Below are 16336 nucleotides of genomic sequence, written 5' to 3' on the forward strand. Positions count from 1 at the left end.
AAAGCTGAGGGCAGAGGACCATGTTGTAAGAACGGAGCCTAGTGCCGGGGAAAGCTGAGGGCAGAGGACCATGTTGTAAGAACGGAGCCTAGTGCTGGGGACTGGGGTACAAGTTGGGGAGCTGGGCAAGGCGGTAAATGCAGCTGGGAAGCAGGCTGGAGTGGCACCACGGAGCCTCTGGAGCCGTGCTGCTGAGTTAGACTTTCATTCTGCCATCAATGGAAGCCATTTAACATTTTGTGAGGAAAGGAACATAAATAATACAGGGGCTAGCTAGAACTGTTAACAGAAATAAGTGAGTAGATACAGAAGCCCCATATGAAATTGTAAAATTCTAGGAGCCATGTTTTTAAGTAAAAAAATACATAAAATTCCAATAGTGTTTAACCCAGTGTATTCAAAATATCCTACCAATAGACAAGAAGTTTGGTTGCTCAGTTGCCTGGATGTTTGGCTGTGTTGTTTTAAGTCTTCTGTGTAGCCCAGGCTGTCCTCCAAATCTTCCCGCCTCAGTCTTTCGAGTGTTGGAATCACAGTTGAATTCTACCAGCATCTGGCCAATACTGATAGAATAGTTTACATCTCATATTTAAATATATCTTCAAAACCTAGTGTGTGGTTTACATCTGCAACACATCTTTATTGGACAGGTTACACTGGAAGGGTTTTCAGTCACATGCCTCTTCAGTGTAGGGACATTCAGGTGTTGAGAATGACAAAGTGTGTATATCCACTCCATGAGAATCCAAGTCCTCAGTTCATCCGAAGCTCTCTCTCTTTCCCTCACTGTCGGGTACATTTTGGCAGTTCTGAGTGCCTCTGATTGCCGTGTCTGCAAGACAGGGCTTCTCAGAATCAAACAGGCTAATGTGCACTGTGTCCATGAAGAGCAGGAATAAAGCTAGCCCCGCAGTGTGGCCGGACTCCTGTGACCTGACAGGACAGGAATGCTGGATCCTATTTTGGAATTTGCTGGTTTGGAAGAAGCAGGGAGCTTGGCAGCAGGCCGAGGGAGACACTCAGAGGGAAGCACCAAGAAGGCGAAGAGGAACACCACCGCGGAGGCTCAGGAGGGACACGTCAAGACTCTGAAGGGGCAGCGCATCCAAGGTATCAGTGCAGGGGCAGTAGACGAGGCTGTGAGCTAGAAGAGGGCTCTGAACCCGGCAGTGTTGGAGTCCTCACCCTCCTGAGAGTGCTGTCAGCAGAGTGCTGGAGTCACAAGTGTAAACCTCCTTGTGACTTTTGCAATTACATGAAAAAGAGGGAAAGTGGTGCAGGAACAAGGCTAGGAGAGGCATGGTGTTGTGCTTGTCTGGACTAATGAATAGGAAGGACAGCTGACTCTGTTGATGGCCTAAAATGACACCGTGGACCTGAACATGGGGGACTGAAGAGAGCACTATGGAAGAGACCAGTTAAGGGTGCTGGCTCTGGGAAAAAACAGGAGGCTAGTACCCTGACCAGGAAGAGAGTGAGGGGTACGAGGCAGAGGTCTAGGGGACACTGCCTTATTTCCCTGACATCGTAGGTAAGAGCACCTGAAGTGAAGGGTTGGAACCTGAACCAAGGATAGAAATTTAAGGGCCATTGGAATGAAATGCAAAGGATCAGTGTGGCATGGTGATAAGTTGACTCCACATATCCTGACAAAGCAGACATCTCAGCTGTACATGGTAACTACTTGAGGCTCTAAGCTGTCCTTCCAGATAGGCTGGTGGGCACATTGTAAGGGAATTCATAGAGAGTAATGTGATCACAGTGGTGTAGAGGTGAATTAGTTGCTCTGCTCTGGCTCCTGGAGGGTTGCACATGTACTGCACCTACCAAGAGCCCTCTGGATTCTTTAATGAAAAACAGACACATATGCATACAGACCTACAAACACACACACACACACACACACACACACACACACACACACACATGCTAATTTTGAAATGCCTAGACTAGCTCAAAGGCTGGGCACTTCTAAACCTCCCTACAGCTAACATGCATTCCCCTCTTGTATTCTTGAATTAATATTTGCTAAATCCATATTTCATCTTTGCTACCCCTGACCCAATAGGGGGAATGGCCCCTGCAGCCACTTTCCTGGAACCTTGCATGTCACAGGCCTGTTCTCCTTGCTCCCCTGTAATGGATTCTTTCTTCTTCTTTCTCTCTCCCCTGCCCCTTGCCTTGACTCCCTGCCCAGCCATTGGCTGTATGGCAATTCTTTATTATCAATCAAGCCAGCTGGGGGCAGGGACCCTCAGGTCTGGAAGCTTGGCTTTTGGGAGCCAAAATAAGACAAAGCATTAGAACTAATTTCCAATATGGGTACACAACGCCATGCTATACAAAACGTGTCCAGGTTCAGGATATGGCCCAGTGGTAGAGCGCCTTTCTAGTGTGTACATTTTGCATCTGAGACCTAGGACCACAAACTCATGAAGACTCATTTTAATGGTTATATATTCACTTAGATGACATAAAAGCAACCATGAAGGGGCTGGAGAGATGGCTCAGCAGTTAAGAGCACTGACTGCTCTTCCAGAGGTCCTGAGTTCAATTCCCAGCAATCACATGGTGGCTCACAATCATCTGTAATGGGATCTGATGCCCTTTTCTGGTATGTCTGAAGACAGCTACAGTGTACTCACAAACATAAAAATAAATAAATAAATCTTAAACAAATAACCATGAGTACATTTAACTCTAAACATGAATAAATATAAAGAAAAATACTAAGGGCTGGTAAGTTACTCAGCTGCTCAAGCTGCCTGCCACCAAACCACGCCCAAACTCAGTCCCCACACTCATATGGTGGACAGAAGAACCGGCTCCTGAAAGTTGTCCTCTGACCTCAACTCTCATGCCAGGGCATATGCATACACACACAATAAATACATTTACAATGTGATTAAAAATTGCTTAAAGCTGGTGGTGGCAGCACATGCCTTTAATCCCAGCACACTGGAGGCAGAGGCAGAAGGATCTCTGTGAGTTCACGGCCAGCATGATCTACAGAGCAAATTCCAGAAGTACCAAATATACACAGAGAAACCCTGTGTCAAAACAGAACAAAAAAAGAACAAACAAATGAGAGAGAGAGAGAGAGAGAGAGAGAGAGAGAGAGAGAGAGAGAGAGAGAGGAGTTATAAAACATGGGGCGAGGGCTGGAGATGGCTCCGTGGTTAAGAACACAGGCTCCTCTTCAGAGCACTCACAACCATCTGTAATCCAGCTCCAGGGGACCTGATGCTCTCTTCTGGCATTGTGAGTTCCAGTCACTCACCTGGTGCAGACACATGCAGGCAAAACACCCGAACACATACAATTAAATTGTCTTTTTTTAAATAAGAGGTGCTGTAACCTCAGCAACCTTTCTGATACCTTCCACCAGCCACCTGGCCACGACCAGGGTCTCTCCCCATGCTGTGCGCAGTCTGCCACCTGCCTGGTGAGTAGCACTGGGAGCTCTGACTGGCTGGCACCCTTGTCACCTGCTAAACTGAATGTTTTTAAATAGACCTTCATCCATGCCTGCACAATTAGAAAAACTCTCATTAAACTGCATGTTAGCCCAGATTTATACAAAACACACACAGAGAGAGTTGTTTTTGTTTGTTAAGACAGTGACTGTGTAGCCCTAGCTATTCTGAAACTCACTATGGAGACCAGGCTAGCCTCAAACTCAGAGATCTGCCTGCCTTTGCCTCCTAAATGCTGGGGTTAAAAGCATGTGCCACCATACCTAGAAATGCATGGGTTTTTGTTCATTAATCAGAGTGGGAACACAGTAGAGTGCTGGCCTAGAGTATACAAGGTCTTGAGTTCAGGCTTCCCGCCCTTAGTGCTTGCCTCCTGCTCACCAGGCCCTGCTTCACTCCCTGGAGAAAGGTGTCTGAAGCCTGCCCATTCTCCCTGCAGGCTGTGCTCACCTCAACTGCTGTAGGCAGCCATGTGAGGACCCCTGCATCCTCCCCACTGTCTTCTCCTGAGACCTGTGCTAGGACAGCTCCCTGCTACCTCAGGGTAGTGCCCATCCACACTTCATTGTCTAGCTTAGCTTTAAAAAACAAAACAAAACAAACAAAAAGTGTGTGTGTGTGTGTGTGTGTGTGTGTGTGTGTGTGTGTGTGTAGGTGTGACTCCCACAACTTGTGGGAGTCAGTTTGCTCCTTCCACCGTGGGAGTCCAAGAGATAAAACTCTGGAGCAGAGAGCTCACCAAGCTTGTCAGCACCTTTACCTGCTGAGCTGTCTCACGGACCCCAGCTTTGGTTTTTCTCTGACACAGGGTTTCTCTGTGTAGCCCCAGCTGTCCTGGAACTCACTCTGTAGACCAGGCTGGCCTCGAACTCAGAAATCCGTCAGCCTCTGCCTCCCAAGTGCTGGGATTAAACACCACTGCCCGGCGATTTTAGTATAGATAGATAGATAGATAGATAGATACAGATAATTATTTTTCATCATGACTGCCTGCAGCCTCACGCAGCAGCTTCCTGGATACAGTCTAGAGGGAAATTTCTTAGACCAATTCAGTTTAGTAGCACTTATTTGAGCAAATAAGCACAGAGTAAAAGTAATGCCTGGATGGTAGTCACCAGAACAACTGAGACGCTAGCCATCAGTGTCAGCCAACAGCACGTATCAAAACCCAGAGATGCAAGCAGCTACAGCTGTCACTGGGTACAGCTTAATGGTGAGCAGGCTGGAAAGATGGCTCGGTGGTTAAGACAGCATATTCTTACAGCAGAGTTTGAATCCCAGCTTCCACGTTAGGCAGCTTACAACTACCTGTGACTCAAGTTCCAGGGGACCTTAGTATACCTCTCTGACCTCATTGGGCACATGCATGTAAATAATTAAAATATCAAAATAATAATAATCACAAGTTAATTGACCATAGGGCTTCCTACAAACAGCCAGAACCCAGTTAGTGTGATTAAGTTTGACATTGGTTTGAACTGTTAACTGCCCCCATCCAGTCACACAGCTTCCTGCTGTGTGGGCTTGCAGTACCTGCCTGCTTCTGCTCTTTGCATGAGAACTGGTTTCCCAGAGTAGCTCCCAGGACTGCCATTCCCAGGCAACCCCTCGGCTGTGATGTCAGACTCATGTGCCTGTAGATGGATACACAGTGAAGACAGTACCTTTCAACCCGCTGTGAGCTGTTTGTTCCACCTTTAAGTGGCAATGTCTGGATCCTGTGGTGTGTCAGTTCCGAAGGCTTTCTTTCAGTGGGCTTGTTGGGAATTGCCTGGTCCTGAGAACTTTAGATTTTCTGTCCTTAGAACTTTCCTTGGAAAATTCTAGAGACATATTCTCAGACCTTTTTGTTGTTGTCGATTTCTTAACAGTAATTCAAAGTGAGTTTTGATCCTTTATATCATATAACTAAATAAATATAGCCAAAGCCTTCTACAGTTCTTACCAGCACTGTGTGCATAGTAGACCGTATTTCTTGTGTAAATGTCAGGCCTAAATTGATAATGACCCAGTGATGGCTCATGATCTATAGTTTAGAAAATATTCATCTCAAATACTGATTTAATTAATCTTTTCAGTAATTTTCAAAAGCTGTGCGATGCTGAAACTCGGTCTCTGTGAAGCCGTTTCTAGAATCCTTAATCCTCTCCTTATTGCTCAGAAAACAGGACACGTTGCACTTTCAGAGATGTGCTAAATTCACCTGTGGGAGCCCCGAGCCTAGAGCTGCTGACAGCCCGAGCTGTCCCGCCAGCCCTCTGTAAATGGCTGACACTCTTTTGGAAATCTCCTTTCTGAGCAACCTTTGTCGACCCAGCACACCTGCTGAGAACTGTCCAGTTTCTGTGAGGTGACTGAAGTGTCATTTTAAGTTCTGCAACCGTCTCTCTGCAGGGTGTGCTGATCTCCAAGCCCTGGACACAATGCAGCCCATGGAGAGGAAGCGACAGGGCTACATCCATGAGCTTATTCAGACGGAGGAGCGGTATGTGGACGACCTGCAGCTGGTCATTGAGGTGAGGCCTGTTGTTGACTGTCTCCTAGAGGAGGTGGAGGGCGGCCATCTCTGCCCCTCTCACTTGGAAGCAATGTGAGCCATCTTGTTTTGTTTTGTATGAAGCCCAGGGTCTCTCACAAGCCACACCCTGTACCTGTCCTTGTGGCCAGTGGCGTCTAAGCTGCTGACAGTGCTGATGACACTTGAGAGGAACACTTTACAGTGGCTTGTGCCCTGCAAGGCCTGCCCTAGCCAGCCACAGCATCTGTTCCTCCACACGCACACTTCCCTCACTCCTCTGCTGGGAGCGCCTGTCCTCCTCACACCCGTGTGCTCCTCTACACTCTGAGGAGTTTTGTTTTGTTTTTAAGACGAGGTCTCCTGTAGACTAAGATGGCCTTGAACTTGCTGTGTAGCTAAAGATGATCTTGAACAGCTTATCTACCCGCTTCTGTCTTCCAAGCACTGGGCTTACAGGTTTGTGCCATCCTACCTCATCCATGTGGTGCTAGGGACTAACAGACTTCATGTCTGCTAGGCAGGCATGCTACCAAGTGAGTTCAATCCCTGACCCTGTCGATCTGTTCATCTTCATCCCTAAACTCAGCCTTTGAATGAGCACTGCTGCCAGTCAGCTCCCAAAGGAGGCTGTGAATGGCCGTGGAGTCTCAAGCACTCACCAACATATGAGCAGAAATGGGGTGCTTGCCTACCTCAGCCTCACACCTCAGGAACGCCCATTCTGCCCCCCTCACCCATTGTGTAAGGAGCCAAGAACTGTCGAGGAGTCAGGTGACAGCACTGCTAAACCAACTTTCTCAAGACTCGGTCACCTTTCCCTCTGCTTCCCTCCTGGGCCTGCTCGCATGGCCTCTGCAGTGCGTTATGAGCAGGGGCTTCCCTGCCTTCAGTGGCAGCCTGGGAGCAGGAAGGCCATGTTTGTGGGGTTGTGGTGGGCACATCCTGCCAGCCTCCATCTCGTGTGGAGCTGAGACATCCCCACAGTTCACAGCTTTTCTGGCTGACAGCTGTGGCCCACATTAACTCAGCAAACATCAGCTGAAGTTCTATGGCAGAGAGCACAGGTAGCCGAGGCGGTCCTGTGTTCCTTTAGCACAGTCCTGTTGAAGGAAACCAGAAGAGGAACAGTAAGGATTAAAGCCCAGAGAATAAGTCCATCCCCCAACAAGGAGGGGCTCCCCAGTTACACTCAGCCCACCATGAGACCGCTTTGCCAGAAGGAGGAAGTGGAAGTGTGGATATATGGAGGGGTTGGGAACCTAGGAGTTAGGCTGGAATGTCAGGAAGTGAATTGGCAGGGATGGATCTCAAGGCCTGTGAACCCCAGTGTCTTAGTTAGGCTGCTGTGAACAGACACCATGACCAACGCAAGTCTAACGCAAGAATAACATTTAATTGGGGCTGGCTTACAGGTTCACTCCACTATCATTAAGGCAGAACATGGCAGCATCCAGGCAGGCATGGTGCAGGAGGAGCTGAGAGTTCTACATCTTCATCTGAAGGCTGCTAGCAGAATACTGGATGAGGGTTTTAAAGTCCACACTCACAGTGACACACCTGCTCCAACAGAACCACACCTTTTAATAGTGCCACTCCCTGGGTGGAGCGTATACAAACCACCACACCCAGGGTTTGCAGCTCTTCACTTGGCTAGTATGACACCTTTGCATGGCTTAATACAGAGCCCTGTGTTATATGGAACCTTATATGGTCACATCACTCTGTAAGTCATGATTTCTTCATAAGCCACTAAGGAATACCAATAGCTGAGTTGCCTCACCTCTGTCACAAGTGAAGTCACATGAGAACCCTGTATACACTTGTGTGCTTCACATACATGTGCATCCATGTGCATGTGGAGTTCAGATGGAGAGTATCTTGTTGCTGGCTTCTGCTGGGCGCATCTGCGCAGGCTCACTGAGATGACAGAGAGCAGCACTGTTTTCTTGCCCAGCAAACACAGAGAGATGATCAGTTCCACAGCAGTCGCTCTCCACCCCTTTTTCTGCAGGCTCCACTGTGCAGAGCCCTATACCCAGCTCTGCTGGGTCCCCAGAGCAAGCCTAGGAGGGAGGTGGGAAAACCTCCCTAGTCAGGAGATTCAGCCCTTAAAAATCAGCCTTAATTAGGCTTTAACTAGTGAAAGTATGGAAATTGTGCAGCTTAAAATCCAATAATGAGCCAGCATGACTCAGCCCATAACAGCATCCCTGAAGTCCATGTGACATAGCTACATGTGGTGGCACACATCTGTAACCTCCTTTGGCAAGGTGAGTGGCCAGAGCCAGCCAGCTACTGTTCAGACGCGTGCCTCCGAAAGGTGGCAGGAGAGAACCCACCCCCACTGGTGCCCTCTGCACTGTGGCATGCATGCCCTGTCTTTATCTTTGTTTCTATCTCTTCTCCCTCATGTGCACACATATGCACAATAATAGTAAACAACCTTTAAAAACCTAACAGCTATAACTATGCTTATTTAGAAGTGCCACTGTCTGGCTGTTTGAGTGTAGGAAGGCACGCATGGCTGTGTACCCACACTCAAGTTAACTTAGATCTGTGTTTTGAACTTAGGTCTTCCAGAAACGGATGGCTGAGTCAGGTTTCCTCACTGAAGCAGAAATGGCCTTGATCTTTGTGAACTGGAAGGAGCTCATCATGTCCAACACAAAGCTGTTGAAGTGAGTTGTGGGTCCCACATGACATGGTCTCTGTAGTCCCTCAGGGTCTGCTCAGCAAGGGATCCACTCTGTTCTGCTCCCTTAGGCTTTGTATTCCATTAGCATTTGGTGAAATGCCCCATAACTTATATACAGAATTTTTAGTAAAGTAAAGAAATACAATGCAGAACTACTTTGATTAAACAAGAAAAGCTGTGTCAATGTGTGATCTCCAAGCAGGAGCAGCAGGCTGCCCAGCAGGAGGGAAGTAATGGGCAGAGGAGGGCTGTAGCCATAGCCAGAAGACTGCACACTGCTCATTTGCAGTGCCTGTCCCAGAGGAAGCTTTCTGTCCTTACTTACAAGAACAGAATTCCAGGGCAGCTGGCCAGTTCACCCGGCCCGCATCCCTGTCCTGCCATGGGCTGTAGCCCAACATGAAACCCCCAGTCCTCTATTCCGACCCCTGGTCACTAAGGCTCTTCAGCCCTTCTTTGGAATTTCTCTCTTTGATTCAAACCAGGAAAAACAAACTGAGTCTTTCAAAAAGAACTTTGTAAGAAACGGAGGCCTAGAGTCGGGCGTGGTGGTGCACGCCTTTAATCCCAGCACTCGGGAGGCAGAGGCAGGCGGATTTCTGAGTTCGAGGCCAGCCTGGTCTACAAAGTGAGTTCCAGGACAGCCTGGGCTATACAGAGAAACCGTCTCACAAAAAAGCCAAAAAAAAAAAAAAAAAAAAAAGAAACGGAGGCCTAGAAGTCACGCACATATGTAGACTCCATTGCCTTTTTCTTCTTTGCTGTTTCCCCCAGATTGGCTCAGCCAGTAGAGCTTTAGGCCACCCCTCTGTCCCCTCCAAGCAGCCATTCATTCCCAGTGTCCAAGGGTCCTAGATCACTCACACCCTGGAAGCCATGGCTTGTGCTCTCGGTAGCTTTCCCCCTTTAATTGCCAAGGAAGGACATTTGTGGAGAACAGATGTGACCGTCAGTTACTCGCAGGGCCTTGCGGGTGAGGAAGAAGACTGGGGGTGAGAAGATGCCAGTTCCGATGATTGGGGACATCCTGGCGGCAGAGCTGTCCCACATGCAGGCCTACATCCGGTTCTGCAGCTGTCAGCTTAACGGGGCAACCCTGTTACAGCAGAAGACGGACGAGGACACAGACTTCAAGGAATTTCTAAAGGTACGCACAGCCTGGGACATTGGGGCTCTGTGTGCTACAGAAGCGCAGTAGCCACCTCAGCCTGAAGGCAGCAGCAGAGCTGCTGCAGATCTCAGCAGCTGATGAGAGGGTCCCATCAGTGTCCAAGGAAGCACAGACATGGCTGGTAGCGTCCTGACTGTGTGGTACAGTCCCAGGTACAGCTTATTTTCCTTGGCAAGAGAACCATGATTTTATATCCTGGTTAAATGATAGGCATTATGTTGTTTTGTTTTGTTTTGTTTTATTTTTCCAAAGAAACATCTATAATGCCACTTCTTTTTTTAATGATTTGTTTCTGTGTGTGGTATTTGTTTGTGCTGCATGTATATCTGTGAAGCGCATGCATGTCTGGCTCCTGCAGAGGCTGGAGGAGGACATTGGAGGCCAGGAACTGGAGCCACAGTCACTCATATGGTTATGAGCTGCCACGTGAGTGCTGGGAACCCAATGCAGATCTCTGCAAGGACAACCAGCGTGCCTCTCCTCCGCTGAGCCCTCTCTCCAGCTGCACTGTAGTATAGTACCACTTCTTAATTTTGCAAATTATATTTATGTAATGATCATCTTATTCCAGAAAGAAAACAAAAAGAGCTTAGTTAAATGGATACAATACAGCAAAGTAAAACTTTAAATAGGTGACCACTTTGTGATTGAAGGAAATGAAAGTATAAAAAAAAGATAATGGGGCACTCTTCTATTACACCACGTTGTTATGCACCACGAGAAAGGGGAGAGAAAACACCAGCTGGCTCGAGAACAGCAAAATCTTTATTATCCCCACCACATAAGTGTAGTCACTGGTCCACCGGGGCTACTAGACAAGGACTGGAGAGCCTTGTTTCTTCCTGCTGTCCTGCACAGGGGCTGAAGCAGGGCTTATAAGCATAAAACCCGCAAGCACCTGGGCCAAGTTACAGTTAGAGTTTTTACCATCAGCAATCTGGGATTAGGGGCTTTCCCCAGTGTTTCCATCATTGTCAGCTGACATCGAATGTGTTTTTGCCTAACCAATCAAATTCATTTGTTCTTCTTTTGTTAGGAACAGGCATTATGTCTTGGGAAACTATTGTTGCTTAGAGAGGGGGGGGTGACAACAGGTATGTCTTGGGGAACTAGAAAGGGAGTTGATCAGCTTACGTAAAATGGAGTCTGAAGTCAAAATGACATTTTCTTTTATCTGCTTCCCAACAACTTCCAGAGGGTCCAAGTTCAGTTCCCCATGCCCACATGGCAGCTCACAACTGCTTAGCTCTGACCCTGTGCATATCGTATACCAGCAGCCATATACCAGCAGTGTGCACGGATGCCAGGGAGGCTTCTAGAAGCCTGTGAGAGGAGGAGAAGAGGACTGGCTCCATGCTGTAGTTATAAACATGAAAAGAAACTACGAATGTGCTAACAGTTGCATTCTGATGTAATAAGTTTTCAAGTTCCTTGTGGCCATGTAGCATCTAACTTTTACCCTTGGCTACTATGATGCAGTGCGGTGTTTTTAAGTCAGGCATGGCGGTATATGCCTGTAATCCCTACACTGAGAGGCTGAGGCACAGTAAAACATAAACTCAAGGCCAGCCTGGGCTATATAAAAGGAATGTTTCAAAAAATCCAAATGAGCAGATTGGAGAGAGGCCGAGTGGTTAAGAGTACGTGGCAGGCCGGGCGGTGGTGGCACATGCCTTTAATCCCAGCACTTGGGAGGCAGAGGCAGGCGGATTTCTGAGTTCGAGGCCAGCCTGGTCTACAGAGTGAGTTCCAGGACAGCCAGGGCTATACAGAGAAACCCTGTCTCGAAAAACCTAAAAAAAAAAAAAAAAAAAAAAAATCACGAAAGATCACGTGGCAGCTCACAATTACCTGCAGCTCCAAGGGACCAGACACCTTCTTCTGGCCTCTACAGCACCCACACACATGTGGCTCGTATACAGACACACAGAATAAAAATACATACACACATACTTAAATAAGTAAACACTTGGTAAAATGGAAATCAGCATCTAGAGCTAAAGGCATAACAACAGTCAGTGGTTTCCTGACATACAAGGCCCGAGTTCCATCTCTAGTACTTCAAAGAAAACATTAAATAAAAGTAAATTTTATCAAAATATTATATCCCAAAGTGTTCAGTTTTAAATTTTTGATGCTAAGACCTAAACCAAAGTCCTTGCTCATACTAGGCAAGAAGTCTCCCTCTGAGCTATAACTCAAGCCCCCAAATACTTCTTAACAGAAATAAAAAGCATGAAGATACCTTTATAGCAAAATATGTAGATGCAGGTCTATCCAAAAACCAAAAGGACAGTCTTCCCTGTCCACGAGTGGAGTAAATCACTTCTCAGTCATTGTAGGCCCTTACCTGGAGGTGCCCACCCTGGAGTGCTGCTTCAGCTACTGTGCCAAGAGGCCACTACTGTACTGACAGCCTGATGGAAGACACCTAAAGCATGATGTGCCCACTCACCCATATGACCAGGTGCCCAGAGGAGAGTCACAGAGAAGAGGGGCTGTCCCAGGGGGAAGTGGCCACAGAGAAGCCTGCCTGGGTCTTGAGAAATGAATGTGCCTCAGGCATGTGAAAAGGGGCCAGTAGACAGTGCGGGCGGTTTCAATGGTTTCTAATGAAGCAGGCATGGCAGCCATGCTGAAGGAAAATCAGGAGCAGTGCTCCAGACAGAAGGGAGGAGGTGCTCCAAACAGATGGGAGGAGGTGCTCCAAACAGACGGGAGTGAGCGCTGAGTGTGGGTGGAGAGGATATGGGATGGGGGTAGAAAATGTGGCTCCTGTGGGGGAATTTGGCCTCCTGGGGGATGTGTTGAGATGTGGGCCTGACAGAACTCCACAGAGTGACTGCTTCCTGATGCTGGGCCTCAAGCTTTTGACCTGGGGCAGCAGCTACATTGAGAGAAGATGGAGGATGTGATGAAGACCGAAGCTTGGGGGGGGGGGGGGCAGGTGGCTAGGGAAGAGCTGTTCTAGAAGCAAAGGAAGAATGAACACACAGCACATGAGAGAGCTAAGCAGAGCCGGGCTGGCCTCGGGAGCCAAGAGATTCATTCCTGTTGCTAACCTGACGTGTGCCATTTCAGATCTTGCCATTAAAAGAAATCTAGGCCAGTGTTTTGGCCAGGATGTCCATTGCTTCTTCACTGGCCTCTCTCTGTATTGCAGAAGTTGGCATCAGACCCACGATGCAAAGGGATGCCCCTCTCCAGCTTCCTGCTGAAGCCCATGCAGAGGATCACTCGCTACCCGCTGCTCATCCGAAGTGTGAGTCCCACCCTTGGGTGGTCTCACCCACCTGGCTGCTTAGAGATCCCTCTGCCCCCTGCCCAGGCTCCTGTGTGTGGAGTCTAAAAGCTGATGTCTTAGATAAAAGTGGTATCTAATGCCATCCCCACCACAGGCACTGTCCTGGCACCCAGGAGCTGTGTGCCTGTGGGGTAGGAGGGGTAAGTAAGGCCCTCTTCAAATTGTGAAGCCGTCATCAACCCAGAGAGAACATGAGTCACCAGGAGCAGAACCAAGGGTGCCAGCCTTTCTTCTTGAGGCAGAATGGAGATGAGGGGTTTTATAAAGCAATATAGTGGATGTATTGCCAGCTTGTACTTCGGAGACTCTAGGTCAGAAAATCTAAACCACCCAAACAAAAACACATGACTCAAGTTACTGGGGGACCTGAGGTGCCTGTTAGGCTATGGCTTATTACCAAGACTCCGTCAGATCCACAGTGTCCCTGTCCCCACAAGGACTGTGGGGCTCTGCTCCCCAGGGCAGGCATTATTCCCTTTCCCCAGGGAGGACAGCAGGACATGGTGGATGGGAGTCAGTAGATGCTGCTGAGCAGCCTGAGGACACGCCCACTGTCTTCCAGATCCTGGAGAACACCCCCCAGAGTCATGTCGACCGCTCGTCCCTGAAGCTGGCCCTGGACCGCGCTGAGGAGTTATGCTCTCAGGTGAACGAGGGAGTCCGGGAGAAGGAAAACTCGGACCGGCTGGAGTGGATCCAGGCGCACGTGCAGTGCGAAGGCTTGGCAGAGGTGAGGCTGGGAGCCGGGCTGGGCTCCCCTAGCGCGGTCCGACCCCACTTGACTGTGTGGGCTCACCATCCTGACATGCAGGGCACACCTTGGGTTGCCTTCCTGCCTTGGGAAGAGGCAAATTGGGGTGTTTGTAGTGAGTTTTTTTTAATTTTACTGGTAGAAATCAGTAGAATCAACTATTGATTTTTTTCGGAGGCTCAGTAGGAATTCTAAGCAGTGATAAATAGGAAAGTTTTTTGTTTATATTTGCTCTGGAAAGGTGGGTAATTCTATTACCACCTAGAAAATTCCACCTCAGATTCTGGGCAGTGGGATCATTTGTGCCCAGACTTACAAAGTGCCATTTTCTTCTCTCTTAAGCAACTTATTTTCAACTCCCTCACCAACTGCCTGGGTCCCCGGAAGCTCCTGCACAGCGGGAAGCTGTACAAGACCAAGAGCAATAAGGAGCTGCACGCCTTCCTCTTCAACGACTTCCTGCTGCTCACCTACCTGGCCCGTCAGTTCGCCACCGCCTCTGGCTGTGAGAAGCTCTTCAGCTCCAAGTCCAGTGCTCAGTTCAGAATGTATAAAACGGTGAGTGTCAACCACGGCAGATGGGACCTCACAAGGGGCCTCCCCGTCCGCCTCAGGATCCAGTTCTCAGGGGAAGGAGCCTGGTAAACACAGCATTGTGCCACAGCCAGCATCGATCTCGCTCTAACTGGAGTCACCAAGCCAGATGTCAATGTGCAGAGAGCCGGTCACAGCAGCAGCAGGGGCACTCTGAGCTTGTCCCCAGCTCAATGACACAGGGTATTTACCTTGCCATCCAGGCTTGCTTTTCTTCATGGGCACAGACCTTGGGCACCAGACCCCTCTCCCTTCTCCACCACAAGGCTCCTCAGAACTTTTAAAAGAACTCCCTGGTAAGTGAGTGTCGTGGCCTATCTCACAGCCAGTATTTTGGTCCTAACTCTTTCAGCCCATTTTCCTGAATGAAGTGTTGGTGAAACTTCCCACAGACCCTTCCAGCGATGAGCCCGTCTTCCACATTTCCCATATTGATCGTGTGTACACACTCCGAACAGACAACATCAACGAGAGGTCAGTCCTCATCATGTGGCCTGTCTTGAACTCTAAGAGGTAGCACAGGCTTGTCCCAGTGCCATAAGTCCAGCTCCACGCATGGTCAAGACCTACCAACCCTAACTCCAGCCTCCCCAGGCACACAGTAGGCTCCAGCTTAGATACATACTAGTCATGCAGCTGCCTACTGACAGTCACCTGCCTCCTGTCTCCTTGTCAGCTCCCCAAATGGCAGATCCATGCCTGGTCCCCACTAAAATCTCCTTGGGAGCTACCTGAACCCCGCAGATGTGCATCCCACAGGCTTGCACTGGACCAGCTGGCTGCTCTCCTTGCCACATGCCCACCTGTCATGCTTCCCTCCAGTGGGGCTCCCAGGGAAAGGACCTCTGATGATAGTCCCAGGGAACACTGCTGTCCCTCTGCACAGTTCTCTGGTAACCACCCGCCATGCTGAGCTGCCATCAGTGTAGTTGTCTCTTCTAGCCCTGGGCTCCCAGTCCCTCACAAGGGCCTTGTGTTGCTGAAAGCTGTCTTTACAAGGTCTCAGCTCCGATTTAATTAGCAGTGCAGTCTGTCACTTGGCCTTAGATTAGGTGTGTGACTGGGAGCCTGTTAAATGAGCTTAACGCTGAGGTCAGCAAGAGAGAGGAGGCGTGGAGCTGGGGCTGTGCTTGAAGCAGGAGCTGTCTGGCAGTCCACATGAGCACCACTCTGCTTCTCTGCCAGGACGGCCTGGGTCCAGAAGATCAAGGGTGCCTCAGAGCAGTACATCGACACCGAGAAGAAGAAACGGGAAAAGGCTTACCAAGGTACCTGCTGGTGTCCTCGTGGGTGGGAACCAGCTGCCAAGTGCTATAGGCAGACTAGAGTCTGGTTCTAGAGACACCAGCTGCTGCCCCAGCAGTAAGGCCTGGCAGATGGATTCAGATCGCAGCAGAAGAGCCCGGGTACCCCCCTCCCATGGCAGCTGTTCCAAGCTGCCCTGAGCTCTCACACTATGGGACCAAATGCAGGTCCTGCCTGCTCTGTGTAGCCAGCTGTTCCTGCCCTGCCCCTTCCCTCCACTCTGACCAACATCCCCCTGCTGGGGTACTTGCTGGGTAGGACACCCTGCCCCTGTCCTCTCAGCCTCTGCCTCCTCCTGACCTCCAGGACCTAGTACCATAGGCCCAGTCAGCCCTCCAGCACCTCAGCCCCACCATGATGTGGCACACGAGGTTCTCTCCACATCTTTCCCCCACTGCTGTGTAGATGGCACGTTCAAGGACACTAGCAACCCACCCAGTCCTTGCTCCAGCTTCCTCTGCCTTCTCTCTCTCTCCTTCTCTCTCTCTCTCTCTCTCTCTCTCTCTCTCTCTCTCTCTCTCT

General features: G+C 49.3%; 1 protein-coding gene across 3 annotated transcripts in view; it reads left to right on the top strand.

Annotated features, from left to right (window-relative positions):
• The window catches only part of Itsn2 (intersectin 2), a 117374-nt gene that overhangs the window by 96526 nt on the left and 4512 nt on the right, over positions 1-16336 (top strand). For all 3 annotated transcript variants that reach the window (XM_029541104.1, XM_021202787.2, XM_029541105.1), the window contains 8 exons: positions 5871-5992; positions 8566-8672; positions 9653-9836; positions 13024-13122; positions 13727-13894; positions 14258-14473; positions 14862-14983; positions 15695-15777. In XM_029541104.1, the coding sequence (XP_029396964.1) occupies positions 5871-5992; positions 8566-8672; positions 9653-9836; positions 13024-13122; positions 13727-13894; positions 14258-14473; positions 14862-14983; positions 15695-15777 (1101 nt within the window). The remainder of the gene's footprint in view (positions 1-5870; positions 5993-8565; positions 8673-9652; positions 9837-13023; positions 13123-13726; positions 13895-14257; positions 14474-14861; positions 14984-15694; positions 15778-16336) is intronic.

The sequence above is a fragment of the Mus pahari genome, chromosome 7 (assembly GCF_900095145.1).
Source record: "Mus pahari chromosome 7, PAHARI_EIJ_v1.1, whole genome shotgun sequence".
In the NCBI taxonomy this organism is placed as follows: Eukaryota; Metazoa; Chordata; class Mammalia; order Rodentia; family Muridae; genus Mus; species Mus pahari.